This window comes from Boleophthalmus pectinirostris, unplaced genomic scaffold (genome assembly GCF_026225935.1).
Source record: "Boleophthalmus pectinirostris isolate CB_2022bp ecotype Guang Dong unplaced genomic scaffold, ASM2622593v1 HiC_scaffold_8, whole genome shotgun sequence".
Taxonomy (NCBI): domain Eukaryota; kingdom Metazoa; phylum Chordata; class Actinopteri; order Gobiiformes; family Gobiidae; genus Boleophthalmus; species Boleophthalmus pectinirostris.
In genome coordinates, this window is record NW_026571515.1 from 14,602,535 (window position 1) to 14,616,624 (window position 14,090).

Here is a 14,090-nt window from a genome sequence, read left to right on the forward strand (position 1 = left end):
TTGAACCACGTCTAAACCAGAACTGAAGTAGGATTAAACCAGGTCTAAACCAGGACTCAACCAGACTAAACTGATCTCAGTCCTGGTCTGGTCCCGGTCTCAGTCCCGGTCTCAGTCCCGGTCTCAGTCCTGGTCTGGTTCTGGTCTAGTCCCGGTCTTGTCCTGGTCTCATCTCAGTCCTGGTCTGGTCCCGGTCTGGTCCCAGTTTCAGTTCTCGTCAGGTCCCAGTCTCAGTTTCGGTTTTGGTCTCAGTCCTGGTCCCGGTCTCAGTCCTGGGCCCGATCCTGGTCTGGTCCCAGTCTCAGTGCTGGTCTGGTCACAGTCTCAGTTCCGATCTCGGGCCCGGTCTAGTCCCGGTCTCAATCCTGGTCTCAGTCCTGGTCCTGGTCCCGGTCTTAGTCCAGATCTCAGTCCTGGTCTTAGTCCTGGTCTAATCCTGGTCTCAGTCCTGATCACCCAGCAGCCTCCAGACCCGTCCCAACACCGACCTGGTTTAGTCCTGGTTCAGTTCGGCATCTCAGTTTAAATCACGTGTTTTTTCCATTTTTCATTTAAACACAAAATCAAAAACTGAAAAAACGAATAATTATCCATTTTTTCATCTTGTTTTGGAGACAAATAATGAAGAAAATTGTTGTTTTTTTTGTTTTCTTAGTTTTGGTTTTATATTGAAAAACAAATGAACGAATGATACACAGATTATTATGTCTCTATTTAGACGTGACACTTTTTAGTTTTGCTATTCCGACAGCTGTCTGTGCATATTCAGGCTGCTGTCCATGGTGCTGATTGATAGGTTGGTAGGTAAATAGATCAGCTTTACTGATTCCCAATTCAGTATATAAACAACATTAAAAAAAAAAAAAAAGTGGTTAGTCGCACTCTGCGTCTTGTGGCGAGCTGCTCGTCTGACTGCAAAAATGAAAAAAAAAAGTCGAAGTAATTGGATGCTTGAAAAATAATGTTTATACTGCTACTCGGACAATTAGATGCCAATGTCAAAATAGCAGTGTAACTGTAATTTTATGCATTGATTTGTTTAACAGCACAAATAATCTCATTTGTTGTAGCTCTAACCAAGTAATCTCTTTCTTTTCACATCTGCTCAGACCGTCTAACAGCGTCGTCTTTTTAATCTCTATTCTTGTTGTTTGGTGTGTGCAGCTGACTGTGGTGGTGAAGTACTTTTTCCAGTTCGGGTTCTTCCCCTGGACAACGTCTGCGTACAGAGGCATAAACGCAGACCGGCCCTTCGCTTTACCCAACATCATCGGAGTAGAGAAGAAGGACGGATACGTGCTGTTCGACCTCATACAGCTGCTGGCTCTGTTCTTCCACAGGTCCATCCTCAAGGTGAAGACAACGCTGACGTCTTTACTGTGTACCGTTATCATTTGTGGTTTACAAGACATTTTTTGCTCCTTTTACTCATTTATAAGTAATTATGTCGGTAAACTTTATTTATGCAGTGCTTTTCACAGACATAATGTTAGTCATAAAGTGCTTCACAGTAAAAGTAATTAAGTCAATACAGTCAATATATCAATCAAGATTATTTTTTTATTTTTCATATTTTAGTTTTGGGATTACTATGGAAGCCCATTTCCACCAGTAAATAAAAAAAAAAGCCTCACAGAAAGTCATAATTATGAGTTTTAAAGTCTAAAAGTCATAATTACACATTTTAAACACATAATTCTGAGTTTTAAACACATGATTATGAGTTTAAAAATTATAATTATGACTTACTGTGAGGCTTTTATTTTTTATTTACTGGCAGAAATGGACTTCCATAGATTCCTAATAGAAAAGCAAAGAAAATATCCACTTTTTAAAATGTACTGATTACATTTTATTATTCCATGTTATTGTACTTATTGAAAAGAAAGTAAAAAGTGAATTTTTATTACAGTATATAAACATAAAAACAAGAATAGTTGCTATATAAAAATGCGACCATTTACCATAATCCAAAACTTTATACTCAGTTGTTACTCTGTCAAAATATGAATTACTCAAGGTGAAGAGAAAGTTAATTCCTGTTCGGACTCAAATATGGAACTCAGCTCCAAATTCGCTCCTATAACTACAGCCTCAGTGAACTTCATTTGACTGGAGCTAAACACTGAACACACTCACTTTTAAAGCTCGTTTAGGTCTCACCCCAAGTTACATTTAAGATCTTTTAACCCTGTACAAGCCTTCTGCAGCCATAAATCCTCAGGCAGGTCCCTTTGGCTGTTCCAACTTTGTCCAAGCACTTTCTGTAGCATACAAAATCAGACAATCTTTTGCTGCTCTTCCCCTTTTCCGTGTGTGATTAAAGCTGATGCCTCCGTGCTTCTGCCAACAGTGCCATGGTTTGTGGGACAACAAAGAGGTGGAGATGCCCGATTTCTTTAAGAAGATGAAGAAGAAGGTGGACAAGAAGAAGACCCAGGGCTCAGAGAAAAGCAACAGTAAAGACGCGTCCCGCTGTCTCAAGTTTCTGCCCCTCAACGCCTCCTCCACCTCCCTGTTCTGTCGGCGCAGGAAAGGGGACGCAGACTCAGATGGTGAATATGTCCAACCGTACAGTAGTAGGGATGTTTTTTTCTTTCTAATTGTGATAACTGATATTTTTAAGTCAAACGTGCACATACAAGTCAAGTGGAGGAGTTCAAGTATCTCGGGTTCTTGTTCAGGAGTGAGGGGAGGACGGACTGTGAGATTGACAGGCGGATTGGTGCAGCGTTGGCAGTGATGTGGTCGCTGTATTGGACAGTAGTGTTGAAGAGGGAGCTGAGTTGAAAGGTGAACCTCTCGCTTTATCGTCAGTCTATGTTCCTCCCTTCACCTATGGTCATGAGCTCTGGGCAATGACTGAAAGGACAAGATCGTGGATACAAGCGGCCAAAATGAGTTTCCTCTGCAGGGTGTCTGGGCGCTCCCTTAGAGATAGGGTGAGGAGCTCAGTCACACAGGTGGAGCTACCTGAGGTGGGTCGGGCATCTGTTCCGGATGCCTCCTGGGTGTCACCCTTGGGAGGTGTTCCAGGCACGTCCCACTGAGAGGAGATCCCGGGAAAGACCCAGGACACCAAGGGCGTAGGTTTGGTCTCAGCTCCCCACCCCATAAAACCAATTAACTTGATTAACAGAGTAATTATATAATATTGTTCACTTTTTGTATGATGCACACTGCAAAAAACACACAGCACACCTTTATAAAAAAGGATAAAATATAGGATAGGATAGGATAAAAAGTTGTGTATATGTTTTATGAATTCTTTCCAAAAACACAGAGTCTGAGCAGGTCCAAAATAAGTGAGAGGTGGTTTCATTTTTCAGTTCACAAAATGTACAGTTTGTGTCCTTTGTCCTTCTAAGATGATTCTTTAGCGGATAACAGTGATGTAGAAGTTTGTAGGAGATTTCCCTTTGCTTGTTGGTGATGAGATATTTGTGAGGTAATGTCTAAACATTTTTCCATGGAATATTGTCAGTAGAGTCGGGGTCTCACAGCGCACGAGTAGAGCTCCATTTGGGAGGTGCACTTGTGCTGATAGTCACTCTTTTTCCACGGCCACTCATTATAAGACAAGTTTAACTGAAGATGAAGACAAGTAAGTTCCTTTTGAAAAGTTTTTCAAAGTTTGGTGTTCAGTGTCTTCACTCACGCCTGCTCAAGCCGACATCTTCAGGTGCGGCCCTGTCCTGCCGCTTCCCCAGTTTATGCTCCTGGCTCCACTAATGACATCACTCTGTTGTAACCCTGTCGTCACATCACTGAACACATCTCAGAACGTCTAATAAACAAAATGTGAACTAAAACATGTTAAATTAATACTATTTGAGTTTGGAAAAATATTGGAATAAATTAATATTTTTGTTTATTAAAATAAAATGGCAAATATTGATAGGGACTATTTTGTCTTCCCTAATATTGGTTGTGACATGTCCCCAACTTCCCTGTGCAAATGTACACTTTTGCAGGACACACTGGAGGTACTATGTCTCTCAGCTGGCCTGGGAAGTGTCTGGGGTGAAGGAAGTCTGATAATCTCTGCTTAGATTGTTGCCCCGTGACCCGGCCCCGGATAAGCGGAAGAAAATCAACGGATGGACATACACATAATTTATTATTTATGCATAATGAGACTTTATGGAGACAAGGATATTGAGCAGCATTTTCAAATTGGTCAATACTCTCTAAAATTAAACATTTTATATTTCTTACTACACACATGTTTTGCTGTCATCACTTATTTAAATGAAAACTGTGTATATTGTTTCTTTACAGGAGGGATAAAGCCCAAGAAGCAGAGCTGTAAAAAGAGGAGAAACCAGCGCCACAAAACTCCTCTGACCCGAAAACAGCGCCTCCGTCAGCAGATCCGAGAGAAGATGCTCCAGGCCAAAGCCACCATCATCGAAGTGTACGTCTAACTCTTAAGTTTGGTTATTATCACAAATCTAGTTTTAGGCTTACTGTGAGAAGGTGGAAAGGACAAATGGATCAAACCTTGTGCACTTTCTTGGCAAGCCTTTACTTTTACCGGATAAATTAAATCCCTCCTCTTCTTCTTCCCCACAGTGGACTCCATATTTATTTACCCATAAGGCAGTTCTTCTATGACATTATCCACCCGGACTACAGCCCTGTGTGTGACGTCTACGCGCTCATGTTCCTCATCGATGTCGTCAACTTCATCGTCACCATTTATGGATACTGGGCTTTCGGGGTAACTCTTGATTTTGATTTGGTATTAAGCACAAGTGTTGTAAAGTGTCACTACTAGAAATCAGTCAAGAAAGAGAAAAAAACATTTAGTAAACCTGTGACTAAGCTAAGAGTAGGGGAGTGTGATATAAGAAAAAAATATCTGGGCAGAAATCTGCATTAGATATGAGCAGACATAGTGACACAAAGCCTCTGTACTGAGATCGCAATTAATTATTTATCTTTATAATGCCCAGACATGGCTAAGAGTAATTATTATTTGAAGTTCATGTAATTGGAAGGGAATGAAATTTTCTTACAAACAAATTTGTACTTAAGGCCTTCTTCTGAACATTTTTGGCATTCACAAAACTTTTTCTTAACTGAAAATGTTCTTCTGGAAGAACAAATCCTACAAACAGTCAGGGGCACTTGTAAGAACAAGAATTCTACTGTTTTAGAATATTATTTCTCTGATAATGCAACAAAAAATTCAAATTCCTCCATGATTGTAAGTTATGTATTTTCTTAAATTATTTCATATAAACATATGACTATATGATCCAATAACATTTATGAGGTATTTTCTAGAGCCTGTTTTCTGTTGGGTCTAACAGACTTTCTCCAGGCTGCAGTGAGCCTCAGTCTGTCCCAGGCCCAGTGCTCATTCAGTTACGCTGTCAAATATGTGAAGTACTCAAGGTGAAGAGAAAGTAAAACCTACTAAAGTAAGACTTTACGGTTCCCGAAGAGAAATTTATCCTCTGCATTTGACCCATCCTTCAATCCAGACCATATAAATGTGTATATTTGCAGTACATGCAGATGTAGAGGCCTCTCACTCTTCCAATTGTCTACGCATGAGAAATTGACAATGAGGCCAACTTTGAACTTTTGGACACAGAATCAATAATGTGGAAAGTACTGCAGATGTATTTGTAGAAGTATTTCTAACGAGAACAACTGTGTGTTTAGAAATACTCTGCAGCGGCCGACATCACAGAGTCCCTGTCTGAAGACCAGGTTCCTGAGGCCTTCCTGGTGATGCTGCTGATGCAATTTGGGACCATGATCGTGGACCGGGCCCTGTACCTGAAGAAGTCTCTGCTGGGGAAGTGTGTGTTCCAGGTGGTCCTCGTGTTTGGCATTCACTTCTGGATGTTCTTCATTCTGCCTGGGGTCACTGAAAGGTCAGGGAGGAGCTTCTCTGTGCAATAAAAACAGTTCTGCACAACAAGAAGGCGACATTAGCTGAATGCATTGTAGACCTTTAAGATGGGTATTATACAAAACTAGAAAAGCACTCAGAGAGCGCAGACCTCCGCCAAGGACTACCCCATTTTTTATATAAATTGCGATAAAATCAGTCTTCTGGATCAGATCCGGATCAGCCTTTGGAATATGAAAGAGGATCCCATTGTCCATCCCTGAGTAAAACTTCATGGGGTTTGGTCAATAATTAACCGAGATATTGAGAAACAAACTTTTTGGCCCCATTTACCACAACAATGTTAACTAAAATTTCAAAGTGATCCAGAATCCAGGATTTCTTCTGGATCACCCCCAAAATGAAATCAGTTCTTCCTTTTCACATTTCCAACAAATCCTGAAAATTTCATCAAAATCGGTCCATAACTTTTTGAGTTATGTTGCTAACAGACAAACAAACAAACAAACAAACAAACAGACAAACGCCGGCAAAAACATAACCTCCTTGGCGGAGGTAATAAGAGAATTTTGAGAATCTTCTACAGTGTTATATAAGATAGTTTTCTTCATGACATGCCTGAAGATGTTTTATGTCTTCCATGCATGTTTTAGTATTCTTGTGATTACATGTTATTACATTGTTTTCAGTTAATCAATAAAAGCGATGAAGTGGTGATCTCAATATGTCTTACTGATTCATACCCCATAGAAGTTTAATACCACCTCTTTAAAGAAGTCCCTCTCAGAGAATATTCAGTCCACATGCTGAAATGAGACAAATCTCATCTATTATTTTATTTTGTTAATTTGGCCAGGAATTTTAGTCAGCCCTAGTTTGGAATCATATTTTTATAATGAAATAATGATTTTCCTATATTTACTTTGGGTGCTAATATTTCTTGAGGACACTGTGCATGCATAAATAAAAAGCCTGTTTGATGTGAATACTTCTCTCTGTTCTGTGTCGTTGTAGGAGGTTCAACAGAAACCCAGTGGCTCAGCTCTGGTACTTTGTCAAGTGCATTTACTTCGGCCTGTCTGCGTATCAGATCAAATGTGGATATCCAAACCGGATCCTGGGCAACTTCCTCACCAAGAACTACAACTACCTCAACCTCTTCCTCTTCCAGGGGTAAGAGAATAAAAGAAAGACTCGATGCTTCATGCAAGTCGTCCTCTCACGCTCACAGACTGCACAAAGTAGTGGACTTAGAGTGTGTGACATTCCTGTTAAACTAGAACTAGATTTTATGATCATATCAGAGGTGGGACCAAGTCATTGTTTTGCAAGTCTCTAGTAAGTCTCAAGTCTTTGACCTCAAGTCCCAGTCAAGTCCCAAGTAAAATACAGGCAAGTCCAAGTCGAGTCTCGAGTCACTAGACCATATGCCCAAGTCTAGACTAAGTTGTCTGCTTTGAGGTTCAAGTCATTTCAAGTCTTTAAATCTAGTACAACATAGATTTTTACTATTTATATGAATTTTAAGATAAATTGTACATAAAAAGTCATTGTATATTTATATGAGTATAGAGTATTTACGTAAGAGTTGTAGATGCCGGACTGAACCACGACTAAACTGTTTTCAGTCCTGATCTGGTCCCAGTCTCAGTCCTGGTCTCAGTTCCGGTCTGGTCCTGGTCTGGTCCCAGTCTAGTACTGGTCTCAATCCCGGTCTCAGTCCTGGTCCTGGTCCCGGACTCAGTCTTGGTTTGGTTCCGGTCTGGTCCTGGACCTGGTTTAGTCCTTGGTTCAGTCCGGCATTGCAATTTAAGTTACAGAAACGCGAAACAGTTTTTTTTCCATTTTTCATTTAAACACAAAATCAAAAAATGAAAAAAATGAATCATTATCTGTTTTTTCATTTTGGTTTTTGAGACAAATAAATGAAGAAAATAGTTGTTGTCATTGTTTTGCGAGTCTCAAGTAAGTCTCAATTTTTTGACATCAAGTCCCAGTCAAGTCCCAGGACTAAACCAGGACTAAATTGTTTTCAGTCCTGGTCTGGTCCCAGTCTGGTCCTGGTCGGGTCCCGGTCTCAGTCTCGGTTTGGTTCCGGTCTCAATCACAGTCTGGTCCTAGTCTGGTCCCAGTCTCAGTCCTGGTCCTGGTCCTGGTCTCAGTATAGGTCTGGTTCTGATCTGGTCCCGGACCTGATTTAGTCCTGGTTCAGTCCTGGTTCAGTCCGGCATCGCCTTTTAAGTCACGTAAACGGGAAACGGTCATGATGAGTTTTTTCCATTATTAATTTAAACACAAAAAACACAAAACTGAAAAAAATATTATCTATTTTTTCATAGTTGCGAAAAAAACAAATAGTTGATGTTTTTTTTTTTTTTTTTTTTTGGGTTTTATACTGAAAAACGAATGAACGAATGATACACGGATTACTGTTTTATAAATTCTTTTTCACTCAAACTGCAGATACAGTGACTCTGGTGTTGTTTTCTCTGGCATGTTGTGACTTTTACATCCTTGGTGTTTAATCTCCACTCTGTCTGAGTCTGTGTGCCCTCTGGCTGTGCCCTCTGTGCCCCTGCAGGTTCCGCATGGTGCCCTTCCTGACGGAGCTGCGCGCGGTGATGGACTGGGTCTGGACCGACACCACCCTGTCCCTGTCCAGCTGGATCTGTGTCGAGGACATTTACGCAAATATCTTTATCCTCAAGTGCTGGAGGGAGTCTGACAAAGTGAGATTGATTTTTTTTTATATTTAAAGGTTTATTGTTTTAGTTTCAGTTTTCATTTGTATTTTTTTAAGTAAACTGCACAAGAGTCTATGATAGTTCTGTCAATGAAGAAAAATTCTGTACAAATTTATGTTGGGCATTTTGGCTCTTTTCAAAGATTTGGCTCTTTTGGATCAGCTCCCAAATGGCTCCCTATTTAATAACATAGCACTGTAAAAATTAACAAAAATAATAAGACACATACAGTATATATATATGAAACTTTTTGCCATATTTTGACATAATTTTAAGAAGTTGTGGCTTGGGAATAATATTTTTTTCTCATCTGTCTTCTTGGGGGTTTGCAAGTTTTTCACGAACTTGCTCGACCATCTCTTCTGATGTTGATGTTGGTCTACAGCTCCTTTAGCCCTGCATAAACAACCTTTCTCTTTAAATTTTTGGTACCAAGTCCAAATTTGTTTGCTAGTTGGTGAAGTTTTTCCAAAGGCTGAAGGCTGCACAGTCTTTGGTGAGTGTGTGCAGCAGATTCCAAGACACAAAATGACTATAACTTCTTGGGTTCTTTTTAAAGACAATACAGTAAAGTGTATTTACCTTGCTGAAATGTTTCGGCTGCTCGCTGAAAGCCATCTACAGAACTGTTACTGCTGATGTGTCATATATAAGCTGTTGTTACTTCCTGTAGACGTGGTCAGACCTGATGGACCTGCAGGTCACTCAGACTGACCACACCTCCCGTCGCCTGATGTTCTCTGGAGGAGGGTGTCCCAGGTGTATGAAAAAAGAAATGCTTTGTCATCTTGGTTAATGCTGTCCATGCCTCATTTCCTCCCTGATCCAGCGTTTCAAATTGTTGTTTTCTGATCCAATGACCCGAGCCCTGTCCAAATCCATAATGTGGTTAATTCTTGTTGTCTAGTCTAGTCTTGTCTCGTTATAGTACATAAGAAGACAAAATGAACATCTTTGACAAAATGACTTCTCTTTGGGAGTGAACAGCTCAACCTGAAAACGGAACAAAAATAAAACATTAAACATAAAATCTTGATCTGTTTCTATACATTCTGTGAAAATTAAAGGTTATTTTAACAAAAATTAAGAAATTATGTCAAACTTTTTGGGACACCCTGATATTTCAGCTCTTGCAGTGTGGCTTAATTACGTTTTATTCGAACGTAGATTTTTGTTGTCTCACTGCTACATCTGGAACTGTGAATAATTTGTGATTGATGGTTTTGGTTGTAGAAATTCCCTCATCCTCCGGGCCAGAAGAAGAAGAAGGTGGTGAAGTATGGTATGGGAGGTCTTCTGATATTCGTCCTCATCGGGATCATCTGGTTTCCTCTGCTCTTCATGTCTCTGGTCCAGTCGGCAGCTGGAGTCACCAACCAGCCCGTGGATGTGTCGATCCAGCTCAGCATCGCAGGATATGAGGTACAGACATGAGACTGGTGAATCTAAATGTAAAACTGAGTGTGTACCGCAAACGAGCTGTCAAGGAACGAGCTCAGACAACAAGTTCATGACAGAAGCTGGGACTGATGGAGTATATGACAGGCATCTAAAACAGTAACCTCCCCCTGCATCCTGATTGGATAAGGGACTACAGACCATTGTCAATCAATCTCCTCCATCCCTTGTCTCTTGTGCAGTACAGGTGCATTCGCCAGCTCGCCAAATTACATAAATGTTCGATTGCTAGCCGTGAGAGAAGAAGTTTTCTCCCCGACAAAACCCACAATGTCGACAAAACGTTCTGCAACAACAAAGGCTCCTGCGGTCGCACCCAAAAGGCAGAGATGAGGTCCTGAAACTCAGCGAGCGGTGTGCAACTAACAAGTTGGCACTGAACATCACCAAGACTAAGGAACTCATCCTGGACTTTCGGTGGAACAGAGCCACCCCTGCCCCCCTGTACATCAACGGCTTAAGTGTGAAGCGAGTGGAGTCCTTCAAGTTCCTTGGGGTTCACATCTCTGTGGATCTCTCCTGGTCAGTCAACTCCTCAGCACTGGTCAGAAAGGCCCAGCAGCGGCTACACTTCCTGAGGTGTTCAAGAAGGAGCAACTAAACACAAGCTGCTGGTGACCTTCTATCGTTCCACCATTGAGAGCCTGCTGACCTCTACTGTGTCAGTGTGGCACTCTCACTGCACAGAGGCCGACAGGAAGCATCTGCAGAGGGTCACCAACACTGCACAGGGCATTATTGGCTGCCCTCTGCTGTCCTTAACCACATTTTACAACTCCCACTGTCTCAGCAGAGCGAGGAACATCTGTTCCACCTGTTCAACCTGTTACCTTCTGGCAGGCTCATCAGATCCATTCCAGCCAGAACAAAGAGAGTCAGGGACAGCTTCATTCCCAAAGCTGTCACCATACTGAACTCATCTTTACACTGGGAACTGTTCTTTTTTTTTTTTTTTTTTCTTGCACTTTGTCGGAGCAGCTCTGAATCTCATTATACTGTATAATGACAATAAATGCTTTCTATTCTATTCTATTCTGTTCTATTCTAAGTTAAGTATATGTTATAATTATGTCCATGTGTGAATAGTTCATGCACTAAATGTGACCTATTTACCACTTTAGTGTTTTCTTTGTGTTCACAGCCTCTGTTCACCATGACGGCTCAGGAGCAGAACCTCGTGCCTTATTCCGAATCCGCGTTTAACCGCCTCACCAAAGTCTACGCGACACACCCCGTAACTCTCTTTAACCCACCTTTTTGCTGTTCATTATACGCAGATCATTTTCCTTTCTAAACGTCAAACTTCTCCCCGTTTCAGTCGGCAATGCAGTTTATCATGAACTACGAGGCGGAGGATGTGATGGTGGCGAAGATCAAGAGCGACGCCAGTCTGCTGTGGAGTATCAGCCCCGCCTCACGCGCCGCCATGATCCAAGAGCTCAGCAACTCCTCCCACATTTACATCACACTCAGGTGGACTCTGCTCAGGTACGCTCACACGCACTGCCACGTGACAAATGACAAACGGAACAAATGAGTAATATGTTTTGTATTAATTTTTACAGCCGGATAAGTCAGGCAGGGTGCAAAAACAATGCAATGAATCTCTTATCAACTATACAAGTGTGAAATCATTAGGGGTGTCAAATTATCGTGTTAATTGATATTAATTAATTACAGTCATATTTAGTGCATTATGTTTTTTAATCGTGTTAATCTTATTTTTTATCTCTAACTTTACTGCTTCTGTATGTGAGTTGTCTTATTATAAAATCTGTTTTTATGTGTTGTTAGGACACAGTCCCACACTGTGCAGTCCTGCTCCGCTCACTCCTGCAAAGAATTGTAATTTTAGTTCCTGTTCTCGCCGCATCTGCGATAAACCTGCACATGTATGATCTCTGAAAACATCGCGACACAGACACAGAACAGACTCACCTTCAGCATCAAAATCCCTCTGTCACAGAGAGAACACTCATATTCCACTGAGTCGTGTCCTTTAGTCCCACAGAAGCTGAACCGCATCAGCACAAGAGCATTTTTTTTTTCTTTTCTCTGCTTAGTTTATGCAAATTAGCCATGTGGTTTTAAGTTTCATTTCTGTGAGACTTGCACAAAGCTGCATTAAACACATTATAATGTCAAACGGGCTGATGTGGCTCTAGAGTGGTGATGGTTTATATGTTGTAAAGTTGAGTTTATTTATGCAGATTAGTAATAGTAATAATAATGATACTTATATAAATCGTTAATGAAAATACTTGAAGTTGAAGGCTTTTCTCAGCAATTTTTAGGTGAGATTAAAAAAGAGATTAATTAGATTAATTAATTACAGATCATAATTAATCTCTCAATTTTTTAAATAGCTTGACAGCACTAAAAATAATATAGTTTGTATATTTGTATTGCAGGAATGCCTCCATCTCCATGAACCCCGAGACTGTGGGAGAGCACACGGTGAAATATGAGGACATGGTTTTGAGAGAAGGCATCGTCCAAATGCTCAAAGGAAACAGCAGTAAGCCTGTGTAAGGAACCAACCCAAATATGATCAAATATGAAGTACTGGATTCAGTGTATTGTGATTATATACACTATGTACATGTGATTTTCCAGGATAATCGAACATCTGCTTCCAAAGTTTATCCGCGGACCAAAGGGACCCGAGTCTAAAATGGCCACCAGGATGAAAGTTGGTCAGTTGAAGTTCTTTACAGTATTCATTTACATAACAATGGCACTTTTCTTACTATATCTGAGCACACTAATCCAATCCACTTTATTTCTATAGCACATTTCACAAATAAACAGTTTCCAAAGTGCTGCACAAATACATAATAATAACAACAATAATAATGAATGATGATAAAATAAACTAAAATAATACTAGTCTTAAAATAATAAAACCAGTAATATAAAATAAAATAAAAACAAAATCACAGAATAGAAATAAATAAACCAATAAATAAATTAAATCAATAAAACCACATAAAAACGCATAAAAAATAAATAAAAAACACAGAGGACCACACAACTCACGAGGTGTTAAAAGCCAGAGAATATAAAAACACTAATGTCTACTTACTGCACAGACAGCTCATGATCTGACACACGCCCTCTGGAGGATGCTGAGTGAATTACACACTGAGCAAACTGATAATGTGGGAGGTTTGAAATAGCGACCACAACCACAGCTGAACCTGAGCTTGGTCTGAAAAAAGAACCTAATAACATAAATTATTGGAAGACCAAATGAACCTCAGTGGACGATTCAACTGATTTGTTTATTTTTCTCACTGTTTTTGTGTTTTGTGTTGATCAAATTACTGTAAATGTGCTAAAAATCAGTCTCTCACCATAAAAAGTACTTTTTACTTTTCAGTACAGATCTAAAATGTAGAAAATAGTAGTAGAAAAGTAGTAGAATAGGAGTAGAAAATAGAGATACCTGCTCTCAAATGTAGTGAAGTAAAAGGGTCAGTGCATCAGTCCATATGAATCAGCCATCTTCAAGGAATGAGCCATCTCAGATTTGGCTGAAAAAAATTCTAAAAATTTCTAAAATCACCAAATGAAAGAATCTAAAATTTTAGCTGAGTCCCTTCAGTCATTCCTGAGTTATGGCCCGGTGAAATTTTGGGGCCATGTTCACTTTTTCAGAAACCTTAATTTATAAGCATTTTTGAGAGACCATAACTTCATAAAAAATAGAGCTAGGAATCTGAACATTTGTATTATTGTAGATTCTTGGTCATAGATTGTAAATCTGTTGTTGGGTACCTTTATTGTGTATCTTTACCTCCGCCAAGGAGGTTATGTTTTTGCCGGCGTTTGTTTGTTTGTTTGTCTGTTAGCAACATAACTCAAAAAGTTATGGACCGATTTTGATGAAATTTTCAGGATTTGTTGGAAATGTGAAAAGGAAGAACTGATTTCATTTTGGGGGTGATCCGGAAGAAATCCTGGATTCTGGATCACTTTGAAATTTTAGTTAACATTGTGGTAAATGGGGCCAAAAA

The 14,090-nt window shown here is 40.1% G+C and overlaps 1 protein-coding gene across 1 annotated transcript in view; it reads left to right on the forward strand.

Annotated features, from left to right (window-relative positions):
• Nucleotides 1–14,090, forward strand: part of si:dkey-11f4.7 (piezo-type mechanosensitive ion channel component 2) — an 87,335-nt gene that overhangs the window by 69,721 nt on the left and 3,524 nt on the right. The window contains exons 43-54 of the mRNA XM_055165796.1: nt 1,165–1,353; nt 2,354–2,555; nt 4,282–4,417; nt 4,576–4,723; nt 5,677–5,891; nt 6,884–7,042; nt 8,451–8,598; nt 9,847–10,035; nt 11,213–11,305; nt 11,390–11,559; nt 12,483–12,599; nt 12,688–12,767. Of these exons, the coding sequence (XP_055021771.1) occupies nt 1,165–1,353; nt 2,354–2,555; nt 4,282–4,417; nt 4,576–4,723; nt 5,677–5,891; nt 6,884–7,042; nt 8,451–8,598; nt 9,847–10,035; nt 11,213–11,305; nt 11,390–11,559; nt 12,483–12,599; nt 12,688–12,767 (1,846 nt within the window). The remainder of the gene's footprint in view (nt 1–1,164; nt 1,354–2,353; nt 2,556–4,281; nt 4,418–4,575; nt 4,724–5,676; nt 5,892–6,883; nt 7,043–8,450; nt 8,599–9,846; nt 10,036–11,212; nt 11,306–11,389; nt 11,560–12,482; nt 12,600–12,687; nt 12,768–14,090) is intronic.